The following is a 20,246-nucleotide window of genomic DNA, read 5'->3' as shown; positions in this document are numbered from 1 at the left end:
ATCCCATCAACATCACGTGCATGGCTCTGTTTAATTCTAACTCTACAATTTGAATTATTTCAGTTTCCCGAGATTCTGACAATCAATCAATCAATCAATCAATCAATCAATCAATCAATCAATCAATCAATCAATCAATCAATCAATCAATCAATCAATCAATCAATCAATCAATCAAATACATTACTGTGCAGAAGGGTCATTGGCATATCATTAAAGTGCCCGGTTTCATTTTGGACCTGTATGTCATCATTTATTTTATCACAATGACATTCTCTCTTTCCGGAACGAAAGTGGTGGCTGGATGTACTTCTAGTCATTAACCGGTAGGCGTAGCTCCATCGGCTTGCCGCCAAGGTGCGAAAGGTGCAGGCGCCAGCATAAAGTTTGCAGGCCACGGATATTGCTAAAGTGTCAACCTCCTTGTCAGAATAAACATGCAGACCCACAAATGGCCGACGCACACACAGCCTGAACGTCTACACGCGCCATTTAAATGCCGATGTCAGTTACGGGTATCGTGCCCTGGTTCCGAGAAAAAAGAAACGCAATTACCGCGCCACCTATGCTTGCAGGCTTCTGTCGACACCAGTCCACTATATCGTTTCGACTTCAAAAAGGCTACTCCGACAAGAACAGCCGTCTTTTAATAAGTACCGTTGCCATGGTTTGCCCAGCACGTTAGCGGAGTGCAATGCAAAGCGATGGGCAGAATTTGGGACCGCGTAGTTGGCTTGGTTTCGGAGGTTGTGCTGTGCTTGTGCAGGTAGCGGCAATACGACAGAGAACACACTAGCTAGCATTCAGCTGACAATAACTCCGTAAGTATGATTAGGAACACGTTTTTTTCGTTTCCGAAATAGTTCTCTGGACGAATAACAGCCACAAAACATTTTCAGTTCCAGCGCGGAAATGACGGAATTCGTCCGTGTGTGCTTGCTGACGTTCTCTTTCTTATATCGCAGCTACTTGTATGCATAGACGCACAAGAACCTACGTAGACTCGGGCGCCCTATTGTAGCAACCGGAGGAGATAAAAATTGGCAGTGGTTTAGCTCTGGTTAAACCTGGAGGATTGTGAAAGCAACGAGGAGAGAGAGAGGCGATGGAGAGCGCGCGAAAGCGGCAGCGGCCACGGCACGCTAGCTATGCGCCGCTACTGCGAATGCGCAACTGGAGAGCGCGGCAGTGGCACCTCTGAGTCACCCGCGCAGCGCCGGCGCGCCAGCTGTGCGCCGTGTGACGTCACTGCTCCTTGCGCATGCGCAGTATGGCCTTTCGTCAGCTCCGCGAAGTGGCTCGGCGACTCGCGTAGTGTTGCTTTCGCAACAAAAACCTGCGCTTTCGTCGGCTCTGTTGTGCACCGCTGGTGCGTCGTATAGAGAGTCATCCCTCTCTGCACCAATCGTACACGTCGTTGTCGATGCACGCGATGCATGCAAGAGGAGCAGTATATGGCTAGCATGCACTCACCCAGAATCCTCAGGAGGAAATTGGTCGTGGTGGCGTTCACGAGCAGTGTCAAGATGACGATGCCCGACACCTGGATCAGGATCTGGGGACGCATAGGCGGAAATTAGGAGGCGCAAGTCATCAACACCTTGTCGCAAGAGAAGAACACATAGAGAGCGAACGCAAAGTGGAACTTTAAGGTAGTTGGTAATACATTCGCATACATACATATAGCGCAGGAACGCAGGGCGAGGGAGTAATGATGGCACTAGCGCTGACAACTGAAGGTTTTATTCCAGAAACATACTAAACCAACTCATATCACCAACCCACATGCCCAGTCACGCATTTAGGCAGGTACGCGGGAAGATTTGAAGCTACGAGGCAGAAAATGAGTATGTCCGTGAACCACGAAAATGCGCTCGTCCCGTCCTTCCTCCCACATCCTGTGCTACTGCGCTAAGCCTATCCGTCAGAAACAAAAAAAGAACCGTACAGAGAAAGGAGTGTGATTTGTTGTTTTAGGAAGCCAGCTCGAATGTCGGAGTGACATTCTGCTGTGCGGTTTGTGCGTGTTCACGGCATGAAGGGGAGTGAAGAGGCGACGCAAGATCGAAGGTGCAAAAGCACAAGCTACCATCTGTTTCGTTCAATCGAGCAGGGCACATATTTGTGCAGATTAAACTTCACATTGCTTGATTCCGCCGCTTGAAAGCCAGGAACCGAAAGAAGCACTGCGATAAATGGTTTTACTGCCGTCGAGGGGCAGCAAAATAAAACACCGACAAAAGACATGGGCGAAAACTAGCTTTTTCAACAGTCGAAGCCCCAAGTATGAAGGCTCCGCATCGACTAAAAATGATGGCGAAAAAATAGGCATTGTAGTAGAAGTAGTGTTATATACATTCGTAGCAGTAGCAGTGTCAAAGCATTGGCATAAATAATAACCAATAAAAGCACAACAAATAGACAGGTCAACAGGAGAAAAGGTTTAGAAAAACCACAAACTCAGTAACTTCTCAACAGGTGTCCAATGTCAACAAAACACGTCACAAGAAGGATTAAAGAAAATAAATTTTGCTTCGGAGTGCTGTAGAAGGATAAGTCACACAGGTGTCTCCATTCTTTCTCATCAGGAAAACCTATATTATTTCGCGCGCAACCACATCGTGACTCCTCTCAAGTATCTTGATGCCGCTGAGCACTGACTCACATGGGCAGGCCTTACAATGCAGTGGGAGATTTGTTCCACCTTCTCTTTCTAATGGCAATTCATGTTCCCGTGCACCGTACTTGATGCAGCGACCTGTCTGGCCAATATATATCGCTCTCGTGTGAGCCAGTGCGTGTATTTACGAGCGAAATAATTGAGACTTTTCAGATTAGAAAGAATAGCGGCACATGTATTAATAGTGATCCTTCTATAGCACTCGGCTGAGAAGGAGTATCTTTTCTTGAAACCTTCTTGTGGCGTGCTTTTCCTGGCAAGAGACATCTGTTTGTAAGTTGTTAAGTTTGTGGTTAACCTAGAAATTCTTTTTTTTTCAGGTTGACCTGCTCATATGTGTTGGTTGTTTTATCGGTTATTATTTAAGTTCGTACTTTACCACTGCTCTCGTTACGAATATATGACACTTCGTCAGCACGTGCCCGTTACCGGTGATTCGTTTTGCTGACCAACGCCTGCAACTGCAATTTATCGTGCAATCTCGTGTCTCGTTAGATGAGACACGTGATGTCATTTATCTGTTCAAATACGTGTCCCCTTAAGTAGAATGTATAACGGCTGCTAGTGCGCGCCTCTTGTGTCTTGTGCTGTCTTCTTTCCGCCTTTCACATCGGGAAATCGGAATGCATTGCGATTCGCTTTCATCTCACATGGTCGAAGTCGGATTTGGCTAATCTTTCCGGGCTTGCTGAGTTTGTGTACTTATCTTTTCCGGTACGAAAAGCCTTAGCGGTATTCGAGACATGTTCGACCCTCAAGACTTTTTGCGCAATTACTGTCCTTTTGTCAGGAACAAGTATATATATTTACTACATGCCTTGCTATGAAAGGAGTAATTGCTGTTTAGCGGCCTGCTGACTTCAGCCATACGGCTGCAGAGGAGAGGTACACAACTTTCTTTGCGATGTTCGCACCTGAAAAAAAAATTAGGCCATTTCCGATATCCTAAGCCACCGCGATGACGCAATGAATATGGAGTTAGACTGCTTAACCCAAGCTCCCGGTCGCGGAAGCCGCATTTCAGTGCAAACTATGCACGTGTGCTGTGCGATGTTAGTGCACGTTAAAGATCGTGGTCGAAATTATTCCGGAGACCTCCACTATGGCGGCTCTTTTTTCCTTTCTTGTTTCACTCCCTCCTTTACCCCTTCCCGAATTACGGCGCGGTTGGGGTGTCACCGAGATATGTGAGACAGATACTGCGCCATTTCCTTTCCTCAAAAGCCAAAAACCAATTTTTCCACGCCATTGGTAGTTGCGATTTGTGACGTCATGACTTCCAGCTGGACAGTATGTGTCATTCGCCGTCTCCGGTGCCGTGAGCGGTGCTGTTGAAGGGCCAAGAAGCCTATGAATGAATCGCGAAAAGAATCGTTATCGACTACAGCTCAGGAGCCGTATTTTTTCAGCGATTTGTTTTGTTTTTCATTCGCTCATCTGTCATTGGTCGGAGACTTCCCGGAGACGCATAGACCCGGACGGCCTGCGTCACGATTACTTTGCATAACACACGTATACTGCAGTCGTGGTAGGCAAGGATGTGATAATCAAAACGAAGAATTTCCGGAGCGCAACCCCGTGTGATTGGTCGCTTGCTGCGCAACCTCCCACCGCTTTCGTCACGATCGCATCGCGACAGAATGGAATTAATCGTCGCGAAATGTGCCGCCCGGTCGCATTCTGTCCCGCGTTGTTCGCAGGTTAATTACCGCTAGCAAGGACTGTAAACGACGCGTTGCTCACCTTGTTTCCGATGTTCGAGCGGTCGATGTATCGGCTCTCGGCGACGGACAGGGCCAGTGCGAGGCCCACGGCTCCCCTGAGGCCTCCCCAGGTCATGATGATGGCGTCCTGCCACTTGAGGCCGTAGCCCAGCCGGGTCAGGATCGGACTGAGCATGCCGATCATCAGCAACCTGCAGGGCCAACCAGGAGGTGGAGCAGTGTGGGTCGACGGAGCCTCTGACTACGCACTCCCTGATTCGATGTCAAACCTCTGCTGAAGTCTTTCCTTTGCCGCCGAAGCAGCGTTGGGTACATGATTCGGCACACAGCGAGACGGGTCTGAACTGGCTTTATTTCCCGGTATTTTTTTTTTGTTAAATCAAATTAAACATTAGGCTTCACAGCTCTGTGGTTCTGGCAGCTTGAATTAGCAAGCACACTGCTTCCATGTGCTCACCGATTTGAGCCACGCGGTTGTCAGGAAAATGCACAGGTCTGGGACTGTACACACACCCGTCGTTCCGACAGCGTAACCGCGTTTCAGCCCACAGGAAAAAGGAAGAAAGTAGTATCATATTTGTGCTCGAATATGGTGCACACGACTTGCATTTCCTAGCTATAAAGAAATTCGACTACGGTAACAAATACGCTGCCAATATCTCTATCACGGAACAAACCCTAAGTCTACCGTCACTTCCTTCTCGCCGTTAGTTTTCGCGCCAATTTCGCAACATTATTCCATAACACCCACCTGCGCAATGAAATAATCTCCAGTCTGTCCTAACGCTCTGCCCGCATTGATCACTCCCACTGAATCGGAATTGTTTATTTCCGTACTGACTGCTGCGCCCAAAGTTTTATTCTACGCACATCGTAGGACTGCAACCGCCATCCCAGACTCATAGCCGCCATTGAAGGCCATCAACTTGTTAAAAAAGCACTAGCTAGCATTGTATAATGAGCAGCTTGACAACTTGTATTTTGTTTTTTTATGCTAACATAACATAACATAACATAACATAACACATAACACGCATAACACATTAAGCTTTCGCTTAATGTGTTATGCGTTTTGTCAGTCTCCTCTGTAATGCTAATTAGCCTTGAGGGCATTAATAAATGAAACGGAGAGCCGAGAAAACACATGACCGTTAAGAGAAGCAATGAGGAAGCTTTTCCATTTCGTCATAACAAACTCTGGAGTCGTTAACCTTCACTTTCAGTAAAACGACGGATGATCAAAACTTTTCCATTGCTTCTACCGTGGTGGGCGCGATTTCAACTTCCAGAGAACGAGGCACCCAAGCAGTTACGCACCTGAAGACGGTGATGGCGATGTAGGTGATGAGGATGAGGAAGAGGTCGTTCTTCTCGATGAAGGACACTGAGCGCTCGGTGATCACGATGCCCACGATGATGAAGATGAGCGTGTTGGCCAGGTAGGCCAGCATCTCCCAGAAGCTGCCAATGAACGAAAAGAGAACGCATTTACACTTGCACACGCAATCGCCACTGATAATGCGAACACTCGATTGCCCCGCTTACACAATCCAGACTAAGTCACACAAGAGACGTCGCCTGAACTACCAGTCGCGCCGAAAACACTACACTGGTTATGGTTACCTGTCGTTTGAAGAATCGAGAATTTGAGGGCTTAGTATATTGTCACTCAAGTATGTCACTCAAGCACTTCCCATGTGCGCAATGTGCATCTCTTGGATGCCACGATGTAGCGTGCCAGTGCAGTGGAATCTATTAACCGCGTTCAGTTTGCTATGAAATTCACTTGTGCAGAGATGTGACGGTGCATACTTATGATAACCGCAAGCGTGTTAGCGTCGACTAAGTCGCAGTCACTTTTAACCAAACACTGCTGTTGCGAATGCGGTTCAGTCATAGGTCTACTATACGCGGAGCTCTCCCCTATGGCATTCCTCATAGCTTGGGTCGCCTTGGGACGTTAGACCCTATAAAACCTAAACCAAACTATGCGCAAATTGCCGCAAGTTTTCCACCAGTGCTGGTTTAGTCATTAGAGAACTTTATGAGCACCCTCAAGCATCGCTTCCGATGAACCTATCGAAGCCGCCCAAAGCTTGAAAGAGCGAGACTGCACTATTTCAGCGCATTCTTTGCTCAAGATCGGATTCTCAGAAATATTTCTATCTATTTCTATCTTCTATCTATTTCTATCTATTTCTATCACAAATATTTCTATCTATATTTCTCACAGCTATCAACTGTACCCTGACTGCAGAATGTTCTCGATTTGTTGCTTTTGCCCTCCTGCAATTTTTTTTGTTTTGACTTATGATCTCTGACTGTAGTTTTGTTTCCTTTGTTCCACTGTGCCAACTAGAACTGTACAACAATCAGTTAAGTGTACTTTGTCTTACTGTCGTTTTTCCTCTCGTATAATATGCCCCAATCCTGCAACAGCCTCGGCATGAGGCTAGCAGTATGTACTAAATAAAAAAATAAAAAAATAAATTTTCAACATCTCTATGCATGAGTAGGCGACAGAGAAACTGCAACATTGGCCTTCCATATCGTCACTTCAGCACGGTACCTGATTCAGTTAATAACAAGTATACGTGGAGAAGAAACACATTCGGGCAGTAGCGTGGTCTCACCTGTGGACGAACTCCTCGACCTCGGGGCTGATGCTGACCTTGTTGGCGCTGATGACGACTCCCAGGGCGACGACGGCGAGCACCCCGGAGACCTGGCACACGGTCTCGGCCAGGTAGTAGGTGATGTAGGCGGCGCTGAGCGTGATGGTGATCTCGATCACCGAGTCGTTGAACACCTTGGCCAGGGACCACACGGACAGCTTGCCCATCACGAAGCCCAGAAGGGGGCCGCCGAACGCGATGCGGCAGAACATCCACGCCACCTCGGCCGCTGCAACCAGAGGGAGACAGAGAGAGAGAGCGGCCAGACATGTTGCACTCTGGGCAAACAGAAACAACTCCAATGTCCCAAGCAGCACCGGCATTCGCCCAATATTGTAAATGTGTTGGCAAAAGCCGGTTCTACAAGAGACCAGAGTGAAACCATCCATTTCCAATACTGGTCCAAATATATCTGTGCTGCTTGCGGTGTTACTTTGGACAATGAGGGGATTTCAAAGACTCCAGGATCAATTTCAGGCGCTGGCTGTGCAGAATCTTGGGAGATCTGAACGTAATTGCAGAGTTAGGACGATGGTTGGTTTGGTTTGGTTTATGGGGTTTAACGTCCCAAAGCGGCTCGGGCTACGAGAGGCGCCGTAGTGGAGGGCTCCGGAAATTTCGACCACCTGGGGTTCTTTAACGTGCACTGACATCGCACAGTACACGGGCCTCTAGAATTTCGCCTCCAAAGAAATTCGACCGCCGCGGCCGGGATCGAACCCGCGTCTTTCGGGTCAGCAGCCGAGAGCCACAACCACTGAGCCACCGCGGCGGCCCATAGTTAGGACGAGTCGCACTATGAGGAAATGTTTATGGTACATAGTTGCTCGCTTTGGCGTGATGGTTAGGATATGCAATAACCAACCGGAAACTGAAAACTGCATAAAGCTCCGTCTCCTAAGTAGAAAAAGAAGCAGCTCTTCGGTCTTCGACGCTTCACTGAGGTTAGACATGGGAAAAGAGAAACAGTTGCGATGACAAGGATAGTGCTGCGTGTAATGTATGTGCAGGTCGCATTATACCTGTCATGCTCCTGCCAGGAACGGCAAGTTCCACCAGCACTTCGTAGATGACGATGGCCGAGCCGTCGTTGAGCAACGCTTCGCCGTCGATGATCGTCGTCAGGATTTTGGACGTGCCTGCGAGGTCGCGTAGCATCACTGTGAGAACGCTGCAGCTTGACATTTAGGGCACTTCAGCATTTTCCAAGAGCCCGGTGTGTACTATACACTATACAACTAAAGAAGACACTATACAACAACCATAGAAGACATTATACACCAACAAAAGAGGACAACAAACCAACTACCCACCGACATCCCTGAGTAGAGCCACCACGGCTACCGGGTCAGTGGCGCTGAGGATGGATCCGAATAGGAATGCACTGTGCCAGCCCCACTGGTAGCTTACGAAGAGGTTCACCGACAGGAACGCGGTCAGGCCGGCACAGATCACTGCGCACAGGGAAAGATGACTGCGTGAAGAGAGTTCTGAGGAGTAATCGGTAGTAATCTATGGTTGCACGTGCAACACCGGTCAGGCTTAGTTTCTGTGCGCTGTTACATCTCCGAACTAACCGTTGGCTATGGGTCCAAAAAGTGTTTGTATTTTCAGTAAAAGAAATTCGAAATAAATTGAAATTGAATTGAATTGAACCATGGATAGACAGGCGGTTCCAAGCACATCTCTGAGCAGCGTGCTTGCGCACGCGTCGCTTCGAGAGGTATTGCCCACTGAACAAACAACGTTTACCAGACTTCCTAAAACATCTAAAAAAAGCTAGGACATCTAGGTGCGTGGGCGGTGACATGACACAATGCAGCGTTTCAGTATTCCGGCTGGTCAAGTTTACACGGTAACTTTTATGTACTGTCTCATTTATGCGTTAATACTGACTCTGCAAGACGATGGGCGAACTTATCAACCACTCTGTGTAAACTATCGTGCCTTATTTTGTAAAAAGATAACTATTCAGACTAGAAGGTGTAAGGCAAAGCTAACCGGAAACCACTGGGAGCGGACCTTGCCTTGCAGCGAGCGGACTTAACTTGTCTCGTGACGATGGATAGAACAGTGAAAAGCAGTGCAGTAAAGTTGACTCGACAACTGCAGTAGCGTGCGTTGTCAGTTGCCTGTTAGATTTTTAGGCCAGCTTCTGAGGAGCGACGGATTTGTACTAATCAGTCAGCTGACTCGCAACGATTGCAGTTCTTTATATTATCGGAGCACAGACGTTCTGAACAGAGACTGAACAGGTGAAATGTCAGATTAACACGTTCATTGCGTCGTGGGTCACCGGAAGGCCATGTCATACATCCATGCTGAGCAGCCTCGAATACTGAGTCAAATAATGAAGCCATAGGTCAGATTTTATTGTGAAGTCTCAGGAGGAGGACATCAGTATAAAACCTGCCTTACGGCTTCATCGTGGGCCCCCAGTGTTCGTGGTCGCTCAGCATAAAAAAAAAAAAATGACGTCACCCACCGGTGAACCACGACGTAGTGAGCGTGTCAATTTCCTAAGAAGGGTCACCGACGGACTTGTTCAATTTGCACTTCATCTGAATTCTTGCTGCCTGATTGGTTTACTTGCGTGATTTATGGTGTAGCAGCCAACCCTTCGATTTATTAACTTGTTTACTTTTGTTTACTGTCAAATCTTTTAGGGAACCTGGGGAAAACTAGGGAATCAACAGAGCTGTGATTGGCTGACCACCCGTAACTTACGTAGTCCGGGCACATCCATGAGTACGCATTGCGTGAAGCAACTCAAATATTCAATTTATTAACTTGTTTACTTCTGTTTATTCACAAATCATTCAAGGAATCTGGGGAAAAATGGGGAATCAAAAGAGCCGTGATTGGCTGAGCACCCATAACTTGCCTAGTCCGGGCACGGCCATGAGTACGCACTGCGTGAAGCAACTGAAATTTTCAATTCATTAGCATGTTTACTTTTGTTTAATGACAAATCGTCAAGGGATTATAGGGAAAATAGGGAATCAACAGAGCTGTGATTGGCTTACCATCCATAACTTACGCAGTCCGTGCACGGCCATAAGTATGCATTACTTGAAGCAACTCAACTTTTCAATTTATTAACTTAATTACTTTTGTTTATTGACAAATCGTCTAGGGAAAAATAGGGAATAAACAGAGTCGTGATTGGCTGACCACCCGCAACTTACGTAGTCCGGGCACGGCCATGAGTATGCACTGCGTGAAGCAACGCATGAAGGTGTGCGCGTCCAGGGCGAATGCCGACTCGAAGATGAGGATGGGCAGGAACATGTGCAGCAGCAGCTTGGGGTCGATGCGCGCCAGGTATGTGTAGATCTGCAGCGACTCGTATTCGCGCGACAGCAGTCCCATGAGGGCGCCGAACACGAACAGCACCACCGTGTAGGGCAGCTGGATGTTGAGCCGCTTGAGCAGGAACCGCACCAGCGCTGCATCGTGTACAAAAGGGGGCACCACAAGCACATGTAGGGCCGCGAGCGAGCGGTCCAGCTTTTATGGCCAGCAGCAGAAGGGTGCGGCGCAGTATCCATGATTAGGCGCGACCCATAGAAAAATTAAAATTCTGACTTGAGCGAGAGAGTGAGTGAGTGAGTAAACGTTTATTGAAAAGCTCGTACAGTGCAGATGACGCGTACGATCGTACGAAGCCGTCGCCTTCTGGCGCAGGCGATTTTCACGTACTATAAGCAAGAAATGAAACGCGAAAAAGGGAACTAACATACCTACGCAAGAACGCAAATGTATTAGTTCCTGGAAGGCCCATGTAAGTGAGGTTAATTAACACTTTCAAAGAACAGTCTTCGTACTTTCGAAGTTAGGTTAACGTGCGCTATAGTCGCGTACAACTCATGAACAAAGCGACTTACCCCCGTCAAAGGACCCCTTTCCAGTCAATGGCGTCGGCCAATTCTCATGAACCTGCTAGCGTGACAACGCAGGGAGGGCCGGCACTATACTCAACCATGAATGGAGGGTAATATTTCCTTTCATCTGTCAGTCTGTGCTTTGTCACACTAGCAGGCTCATGAGAATCGGCCGATGCCATTGGTTGGAAGGGGGGTCCTTTGACGGGGGAAAGCCTCTGCCTTCTTAAGTTGTATCCGAGTATAGTATTGAGCTTCTCCAGGCTATGACCTTATAACTTTGCTCTTTATGTTTCAACTGTCTTGTTCGCGTTCCCTTTATTGCTGACAGTACACTTACTTCGTGTACCTATACTGCAAATAGATTCTTCTAAGCGTCGGAAACATGGGAATCACATGGTAGGGAAAAATTGTTTTTGGGGAAATGAAAGGCACAGTAACTGTCTCACTTCTCGGTGGAAGCGTCAACCACGCCCGGAGAGAACGGAAAGAAGTGACAGAATGAAGAATGAGGCGCCGCAGTGGAGGGCTGCGGATAAATGTTGGCTACCTGGGGATCGCTATCGTGCACTGACACGTCCAGTGGAGGCGTGTACTCACTTCCGAGGATGAAGCTGACAAAGAGGAAGAGTATGGGTGCGGCCGCCTTGAAGTACTCCTCTTCCTCGCCCTCCATGAGCGGCTCAGTGCCGGCGGCCGTCTCGTTCTCCATCATGTGCTCGGTCATCTGCTCGGCCACGTGTTCGGCCACACGGTGCAGCACGCTTTCGCCTTCGGTCGCCATCTTGTTGGGACTCCTTGCCGCCGCCTCCTGCGCCCCCTACGGGGCTTCTGCGTCACTCCAGCGAGCTTCTCCTCTTACCCGGGACGTCCAACCTGCGGAAGAGGGACAACAGCGACGTTGTGAGCTGAGCCAGCAAAAGCAAGTGCCATAGGATGTGAAGAGGCACCTTCAAAGGAAAAAATGAGCAACTGTCTTATATCGCTGTGGCCTTCGCCAAAGCAGCCCACGAGACAACGAAGGGCGAGGCTTAACCTTGTGATGCCGCATTCACTCAGGTCCTGCTCAGACTACAGCGTCGGTATACAGAAAGGACTGACATAGTCACCAGGGCGACCCGTGTCACTAATTAAGCATGACTGGTTCAGTACTGGGCGAAAAAAGGTCGGTTCTGGCTCGCATCTTTTAAGAGGACAGAAGGGCTCCATGGCTGTACGAAGGATACCGCCTTCCTTCATGTAAACCGCGGGTACTATGGATGTAGGCCTCTGGGTGTTTCCTCAGATATGCTCAGCGCAGTGAACTGAACTACATACGGTGACTGTCTGCACAAATTTCATGATTGCTGTTAACTAAGAAAGAACAGGTTACAGTGTCTGCTACTTAGAGTAAGGTGATGACAAGAAAGAAAGGCCTGTTCCCGCACCACTGCTGGATCGCTACTACAGTACATACGACTGGTGCAAAAACACCTCTTAGGACGCACTATTGCACCACGAATGGTGACGGTCTGTATAGCTACGCCATAGCTACAGCTGGAGTGAGTGAATGAGTCAAAAACTTTATTGGGAAAATAAATGGTTGTTATATCTCGATAAGCGTGGTCTTCAGTCCTGTATCGACAGACTACGGCATTCTAACGACAAAGAGACCGCACTCGCCGAAAACAGAGTTTCTATGAAGTAGAAAATGCAAAAAAAAAAACGAAACACAGTAGTCGCCTTCACCCGAGAAGACTTTCCAGCGCAGGTCTCTGCAGAAATCATATATCCTGTAGAAAGTATAGCGTCGCGAATATTTCTGGGGCACTTCGTCGCACATCCCACGTTGCGTCATCTGGGCATAATAGGCCACAAGCTCTCTCGAGATCGACTTTGGAGGCGGGGCCCCTGCTGCCAATCTTCTCTGAATTCGCAATGGAACTATTACCGGGAAGTCCACTGGTATACTACATTATTCTCAACCGAAGGGGTAAGCGACAGAACTCAACGCACAGTTTAGTTGCGTCTTAGTTTCGTTTTTGGGGTCCATTATATGCTGAGCTTTGAGTACCAGAGGGGCATCCAAGAGCTGCGCACCGTGTCCTAGAAAGCTTAAGCTGCTTCTGTCCTCGAATACATGCCATAGAGCGTCGCCTATGCCGCTATATGCAAGCAGCGTCCGTCTTCGTCGGTGAATTACGCTATCGACATCTGGATCTCGAGCAGGGAGTGCGAGAGAGATCGAGAAAGAAAAGAAAGGCGAGAGAGTGAATGGAAGAGAGAGGTCTCTACACCCGTGGCTGCCGGCCGTTCGGCTGTCCTGGGCACGTTGCGCCAGACTTGATTTACGCCCGCTCAGTGGTCGACCATTCTTGTCACGTGCATCCGACGCCGAGTCATCTCGGTGCGACGAAGACACAGAGCGCCATGGCTTAAGGGGGGAGGCAGAGGGGCAGCGAACATGCACAGGGAAGAAAAGACGAGCGTACATGTTGCGCCGGATTGTCCCTTGACCTGTTGCGTGAGGCCATATACAAGCTGGTTGGACAAAGAATTCGTGCCGGAAGGGGTGTGAGGAGTTGCCGCTTTATCGCAACAGTGATCGGGTGCACATGGTGACCTACAGGCAGTGGGTATCGCTGCTCTGCCCACCGGCACAACTGTCCCTGCCATTTCTTTTCCCCACGTGAAGGCAATGAGCTGGCGAATTTGTTAAACAATAGTCTGGAAAAAGAAAGCTTTAAAGATTTTTAAGGCGAAAGCCTTTAATGCCTCATCGTTGTCGACAGAAGGTTGTCAGCAGAGGTGTCACGCTTTTCGGTTGGTCGGAATGGCTATGACATCAGAGTGCGCGGATTCCAAGTAATGAGGTCGCCCACGGATGCCTGACGCCCCCTTCTGGAGCAGACGGCAACTAATTAAATAGTTGTCGTCCGCTCCGACCACATTACGTATCTTATTACTGCGAACATAGCCATGGATACAACGAAACTCATCGAAGCAGGGAGAGAGTCGTGCTAAAGAAGCAGTCAAAGTCGGCAGTCAGAGTGTGTAGTTTTAAGTGTGCAGTCAAATAAAGCACTAGTACAGCACAGTCTCGCAGTCAATGCCAAACAGTACGCCAGGAAAGGCTCTCGCCTTGCAGCACTTTAGAGAGCCAAAGTGCCCCCTGAATTTTTTGTAATATTTTACTCGAGAATGAGCTTTTGTTGTTTAACTACAGTGAAGTGTGCAGTTTAACAATGCACGTGTTCAAAAGAAGGACGCAGAAGGCTGTCGAGTTGTGTGTGCTACCACCGCCGCTATTTTTCTTTCAGCACCAGCTTCAAAGGAAGCAGTCCCCACGTGCTGCTCTGCGGGCGAGCGCACGCACTTATTGAACCTAAACGCGGTCTTTGCACTCTGAAGCCTTTGTTCGTATTCGGGGATATTCTAGAGCGAACAAAATGAGCGTGCACTAGCGTGGGTTTCTTCGTCAAAATGTTTCTGAGCTTCTTAGCTGAAACTAAAGCGCCTGTTTTTTTATCTGACCAGTGTTTGATCACTGCTTATCGGGTGTTTCCTTATCCTTTATTGTATTGATTATTTTGTGTTGCTAACTTTTGTTTCATGGTGCGACTCTTCTTATGTATATCTTATGCTACCGCTCTCGCACTGGGCAAAAAACAAATGCGGGCAGTGTCAGTAAATAAAATAAATAACAGTAGTGCGTCGCTAGTGCCCGGGTTTTAACAAGCCGAAACAGCCCGTATGCTATAAGAAACGCCGTAGCAGAGGGTTCCGAACTAATTTAGGTTTTCGGTATCGCTTGGGGTTTAACGACCCGAAACGACACGTGGGTCATGTGAAACGCCGTCGTAGAGGGTTCCGGACTAATTTCGACCGCTCGAGGTCCCCTAACATTCGGTGAGATAACACATAACAGAGGGGAGTTTTAGCCTCTCACCTTTATCGAAATGCGACCAACGCGGCCGGGCTTGGACACCTCAACATCGGGTTCAACTTCCCAACGCCGAAGCCACTGAAGTGCCGCGATAAACGGCTCGTATAAGACGTGCGTTGAACCGAGGGCCGAGGGTCGATTTTCTCTAAATCAGAAAGGGTTCGAAAGAAAAGAAAATGCGCCAACAAAAGAGAGGATACGTAACAAAAGACTGGGTGGGACCGTGAAGAGGCAATTCGTTTCTCAAGAGGCCATCAATCCTCAAGGATTTCCGAATCGCGGAAACAATAGGCGAGGTGGAACAATAAAACAGAACGACAGAGGGAGGTGTTGGAGGAACGGGCTTATTTTCTTACGCATCTCGCGCACGTGGTAATCCCCGTGCAATGCCGTCGCGCGCAAAGAGCCTTGGGATGGCGCGTGAGACAATGGAAAGGTGCAAATTGCGGCGACGCGATGCGGGTGCAGCAAATAGGTGGCGTGTACGGCGACTGCGCGACCAAGGTGATGCCTCGCCCGCAAGCTGGTTTATTGTTACGACAAGCGGATCGGAGCGAAGGAGGCGTCGTCGATAACTAACTCACGCCTTCGTAGAGACGCGTGCAAAGCAAAGGAAAGAGCGTGTTAGCGGTACGAAAAGAACCGAGCAAAAGCATTGGCGGTTTCTGCTGTAAAACGCTGCGACGTGTAAAGCGGCGAAGGACAGTCGACGAGGAGTTGAGAGGAAAATAAGTCTGAGCACAACTGAAGTCGTTTCGTTTGTGTGTACACTCACACACACGCGCGCACACACACACACACACGCACACACACACACACACACACACACACACACACACACACACACACACACACACACACACACACACACACACACACACACACACACACACACACACACACACACACACACACACACACACACACACACACACACATGGATAACTATAATAAGTAACACCGATGTGTTCATTATACGCTTTCTCTGTATAATACTGCAAGGTGTAATGCATACAGTCACGGACGAGCTAATCTGAAACAATGGAGCGACAATGAACTACTACCGGTGGCGCCACGTAGCCAGGAAAACGTGAACCAATAACGAGATAAACACCACCACGAGACAGTAGACAACCGCCTCGGCTCGTTATCTCGCTGTTATTTAGTGCTTTCGTAGCTACACGGAGCCACCGGCCGTTGTTGGTCGTAGCTCCATCGTTTCACGTTAGCCCGTCCGTGACTGTACACTGGAGACACGGCCACGTAGACAGGGGGATAGATCATCCAGGTGAGATTGAAATAGGAAGAAATCGAAGAAGAGGAGGAAGTAGCACAGAAAGTAGACAAATGAAGTAGTAGCGGGGGAAAGGGGAGTGCAATAAAGCTGCCTGCGTCACCTATCCACAAAGGGGGAATGTGAGAAGTCCGAGTGTTTATCTTCCGCCATATATAGCGGCGGTATGAAATGTGGCTCCGTCTTGAGGGGCGGCTAGCAGGAGGAGAAGTCTGACGTAGTTGCTCAGTGCCGCCGAAAGGCGAGCGGTTATTTCAGGCGGTCGCGAGGCGAGGAGATTGATGGGGTCGCAGCGGCGTTTGTAAGACGATAACCTTCTCCTCCTACTCCATGCCACCTTCCCCGTGAGTCCTTGCAACACCACCGAAACACTAACTGTCCGTCTAGGAGTAGTTCACCCTTGGCGCTCCTATTCCGGCAAAACAATAACTGGGACCGCTGGTTGAGCCGCTCATATAGAAGCCCCGACTTCTGTGCAACAGTAGAATCTTTGAGGAAAAAGAAATTCTGAGGACGATTACGATACTCCCTAATGCGAAATTTTAGCGCAGTTCTGTAGGTGTTCCAGGCCCTGAAAACTCGTTGTTTTGTTTTGCCGAGTTGTTGGTACGTTTGCCGACCATATTACTTCAAAAGCAGTATTAGTTGATGAAGATGACGATGTTCAATTCACAGCGCGAGAGTGTGCTGGAGTTTAGCACGAGGTGTGATTGGATGTTTGTACCCTGGAATGTGAATTGCCGTCTGTGTAACGTGCCTGAGACAATTGATCATTGCTCCATCCTGTGCCGTGATGCCATGTTCTTTTGGGACATACTACAACGAACTCTTAAGAAGGCCATTGAAATTACACCATACACTATTAGATTTCTGCCTGTTGGCAAAAACTCTGTTGTGCCTTGTGATCTGTTTGTGTTGATGGGACTATTCAATCTTTCGAAAAGCCGTATGATGGACAGACATGCCGAGCCACCAAGATCGTCCAAATCTGTGTTTCGTGAACAGTGTGCTTTGGTGAGGAGTGTATATGCTGCACGCGAAGAACCTCCAAGCTGGCTGCCGTGCCTAGATGCATGTGTGTGCCTCCCTTAATTTTGATGTTTTGATGGGGATGCAGTGTTGAGTTAGGGCTATGGCGGGCTCGTCTTAAGCAGCCCGGTAACTTGAGACGCGAACCAGTTTGATTGGAGTTTTCCCCCTTTTTACGGAAGTTCTTCCATGCAATAAAGAAAAAAAAACTGCGGCGATAGCATAGTGCTCTCGTGCACTGGCCAGCGAAGCTTATCTGTTCGCGGCACCTCGGGTTCGAATCTCTGTGGCGGCAATGTTTATTTTTTATCGTATGGTTCGAATACACCGGCGGCGGCGATGCGGCTCAACCTACACGAACGGGCGCATAAGAGCTGCGCTCTAATAAAGGGGCATTCGCTTAATGTCACACCTGTTCCAGCTTCAGCTCTTGAAAGGGTCACGTCGTCCAAGGAGTCATGGGTCATGTGTACGCGGTTTATTCGGCTATGTAGCACACTGCCCACTCATCGATGGGTGATATAGGACCCGTTGACAGTCAGTGACTGGCACGATCCATTTGCAGTTAATGGAGATCAAATGATGCATTAATCTCGACTGTCGGCACCGATTGGTCATTCGTCCGACGACAGTAGGGTCACATGACCTTGCTTTGCGACGACGTCATTTCATGCGAACGACGGCAATGAGACCTAGCGGAGGGTGGGCAGAGTCTGTACTATAAGAAATGAATCTGTAAAACTGGTTTTCGAGATTGTGGTAACGTATATGGATCTGTTACGCGGTATGCAGAGCGCATCAGTGTACTCAGGCTCCTTCGAACACGCCACGTCTTTTTGACCGCTTCTTTAACAACACATAACTTAGTTCCACCCACTCTCGGCTCACAAACCGCTCGCCCGGCTTCTGGGCGCACACCCATAAGGTTTGGTTTGGTTTATGGGGTATAACGTCCCAAAGCGACTAAGGCTGTGAGGGACGCCGTAGTGGAGGGCTCCGGAAATTTCGACCACCTGGGGTTCTCTTTACGTGTCTGACATCGCACAGTACACGGGCCTCTAGAATTTCACCTGCATCGAAATTCGGCAGCCGCGGCCGGGATCGAACCCGCGTCTTTCGGGTCAGCAGCCGAGCACCATAACCACTGAGCCACCGCGGTGGCTACACACCCATATGCGACAGCGTCGTCGTCTTGAGGTGCGGGCTGAGTGGCCTCAACAGCAACATTCCTGCCGGCAGCCGACTCCTCTGGTTCGGTCCGCTCCCTCTATAGTCAGCGACCCTGTAATGGGCTCGTAATGATGATGGCCGCAAGTGGGTGGATGAGGCCAGACGTCAAGGGACCACGGCGCCCGGAGGCTGTATACGGTGACTCCTTCTTGGAGCCATTGCTGTGGTCAGTGCTGGAGCCTATCTATGCGGCCTGCCGCTGTGAATAACGACGGCTAATGTGACTGGCGCAGTGCGGAAATGTGACGGGCAAAGTGGCTCCGGCGCCGTCCGGGTCAATTTGGGGCTAGAATGATGAGCGAAGGGCGCTTGCGGAACTAGCAAGAAGGCGAGGTTATATTACGAGAACCCAAGTCCAGCTTTCTTGGTGCATCATTTCTAATTGTGTGGCATCTGTGTAATACTGTAGGATACTATTACGAGCATATTCGTGGAATTGGTGTAGTATTTCGATACGTAGCAAAATCTTGCTTTTAAAGCTTGTCCTGCATTCGCACTGGGTAGTTGAGGTTGTCATTTATTAATTGTTTTTATTTATTTCTGATACCCTCAGGGCCCGGGTCAGTCGTTACAGACAGGAGTGGAATAGATATCATGAATAAGAGAAAAGCACAGGCATACATATAGCGATGGCAATCGAGAAATGTTAAACAATGAAAAAATGATTAAATAGGAACACCAAAATATAATGGTAAGAATCCAAGAATAGAATACAAATAAGATACGATGGTAGGAATAGAAAAATAATAAATAGCGCGTATACTGTTTATTACAGACACCAAAATGAGCTGTGAAAGCATTTTTGAACAAGGTAGCATCCGTAATGGACACAAGAGCGTCGGGAAGGTGGTTCCACTGTTTTATTGAACGGGGGAGGAATGTGCGGCATGCAAAACATCCAATTTTATGATGATGGTACACGCGACGTGACGTCGCGAAAAAATGGAAACTACGAAAAAAAAAACGGAAAAAAAAACCAAAGGGGTGCGTTTTTACACTAAATGGCATAAAAACTGCAAGCGTCGCGAGGATGAATCTTCGGAAGTACTGATTATTATGATGCACTGTTGAGATGTGCGACAATTACGTTCACAAGCAGTTTCCTTTTGAAAACATGTGCTTGACCAGAATTTCTGGTTATGCTAGTGTTAGAGCTGCGATAACCTGTATGGTGATGCAGTCGCCTGTAGATGCTGATGATGATGATGATGCTCCACTAGGATGCTTATATGCCACGCAGGATAAGACAGCTTCCGGAGGATCGTTAATAGCTTCTATACTATCAGAACAACCACAATCATTGGCTCTGTGTCCCGTTTGGATCAGGCACATTTCTCGAAAGCGACTGAGATCTTGGCGGCTGTGTCGCGATGCTTAGCAGTGTCAATGCACGCGATACAAACACTAAAAGATCGTACGACGCAGATTCTGCGATTTACTTAAAAAAAGCGAATGTAAATACCGCGATAAGAATACATAAAAAGTGCAACGTAAAAACATGATCGAGTAATTGCATTTCACACAGAGGGAGACAGAAGGAATGTTTCATGAGAGGGAAGGTGAAGGGAGGAGGAGGAGGAGGAAATGGTGGAGGTGGAGCATATGGGAAGAAATGTCGCGTATCTAGTTTAGACATCGATTTTCAAGCCGGTTATTTAGTTCACAGCATAGCGTGAAGACCGACGTAAAGGGTGAAAGAAATCATTTGAAGTATCCGGGACGTCTCAAAATATCCCAGTGAAGAGAGAAATTAAACTCAACAATTTCATTCTTCTGACTAGTATTATTAGTCTGGAGTTTCTTCG

The 20,246-nt window shown here is 48.4% G+C and overlaps 1 protein-coding gene across 2 annotated transcripts in view; it reads right to left on the bottom strand.

The window, feature by feature from the left end:
* Positions 1-20,246, bottom strand: part of LOC149332880 (sperm-specific sodium:proton exchanger-like) — a 328,095-nt gene that overhangs the window by 29,022 nt on the left and 278,827 nt on the right. For both annotated transcript variants that reach the window (XM_089558441.1, XM_089558440.1), the window contains 8 exons: positions 11,564-11,839; positions 10,268-10,528; positions 8,393-8,533; positions 8,102-8,218; positions 7,038-7,308; positions 5,722-5,865; positions 4,424-4,595; positions 1,474-1,555 (listed from right to left, as the gene is read on the bottom strand). In XM_089558441.1, coding sequence (XP_089414567.1) covers positions 1,474-1,555; positions 4,424-4,595; positions 5,722-5,865; positions 7,038-7,308; positions 8,102-8,218; positions 8,393-8,533; positions 10,268-10,528; positions 11,564-11,747 — 1,372 coding nt within the window. In that variant the 5' untranslated portion in view covers positions 11,748-11,839. The remainder of the gene's footprint in view (positions 1-1,473; positions 1,556-4,423; positions 4,596-5,721; positions 5,866-7,037; positions 7,309-8,101; positions 8,219-8,392; positions 8,534-10,267; positions 10,529-11,563; positions 11,840-20,246) is intronic.

Source organism: Amblyomma mixtum, chromosome 8, assembly GCF_055824585.1.
Source record: "Amblyomma mixtum isolate Tamu chromosome 8, ASM5582458v1, whole genome shotgun sequence".
NCBI lineage: Eukaryota > Metazoa > Arthropoda > Arachnida > Ixodida > Ixodidae > Amblyomma > Amblyomma mixtum.
The sequence above is the reverse complement of the archived record's forward strand: the minus strand, read 5'-3'. Positions and strand labels throughout refer to the sequence as shown.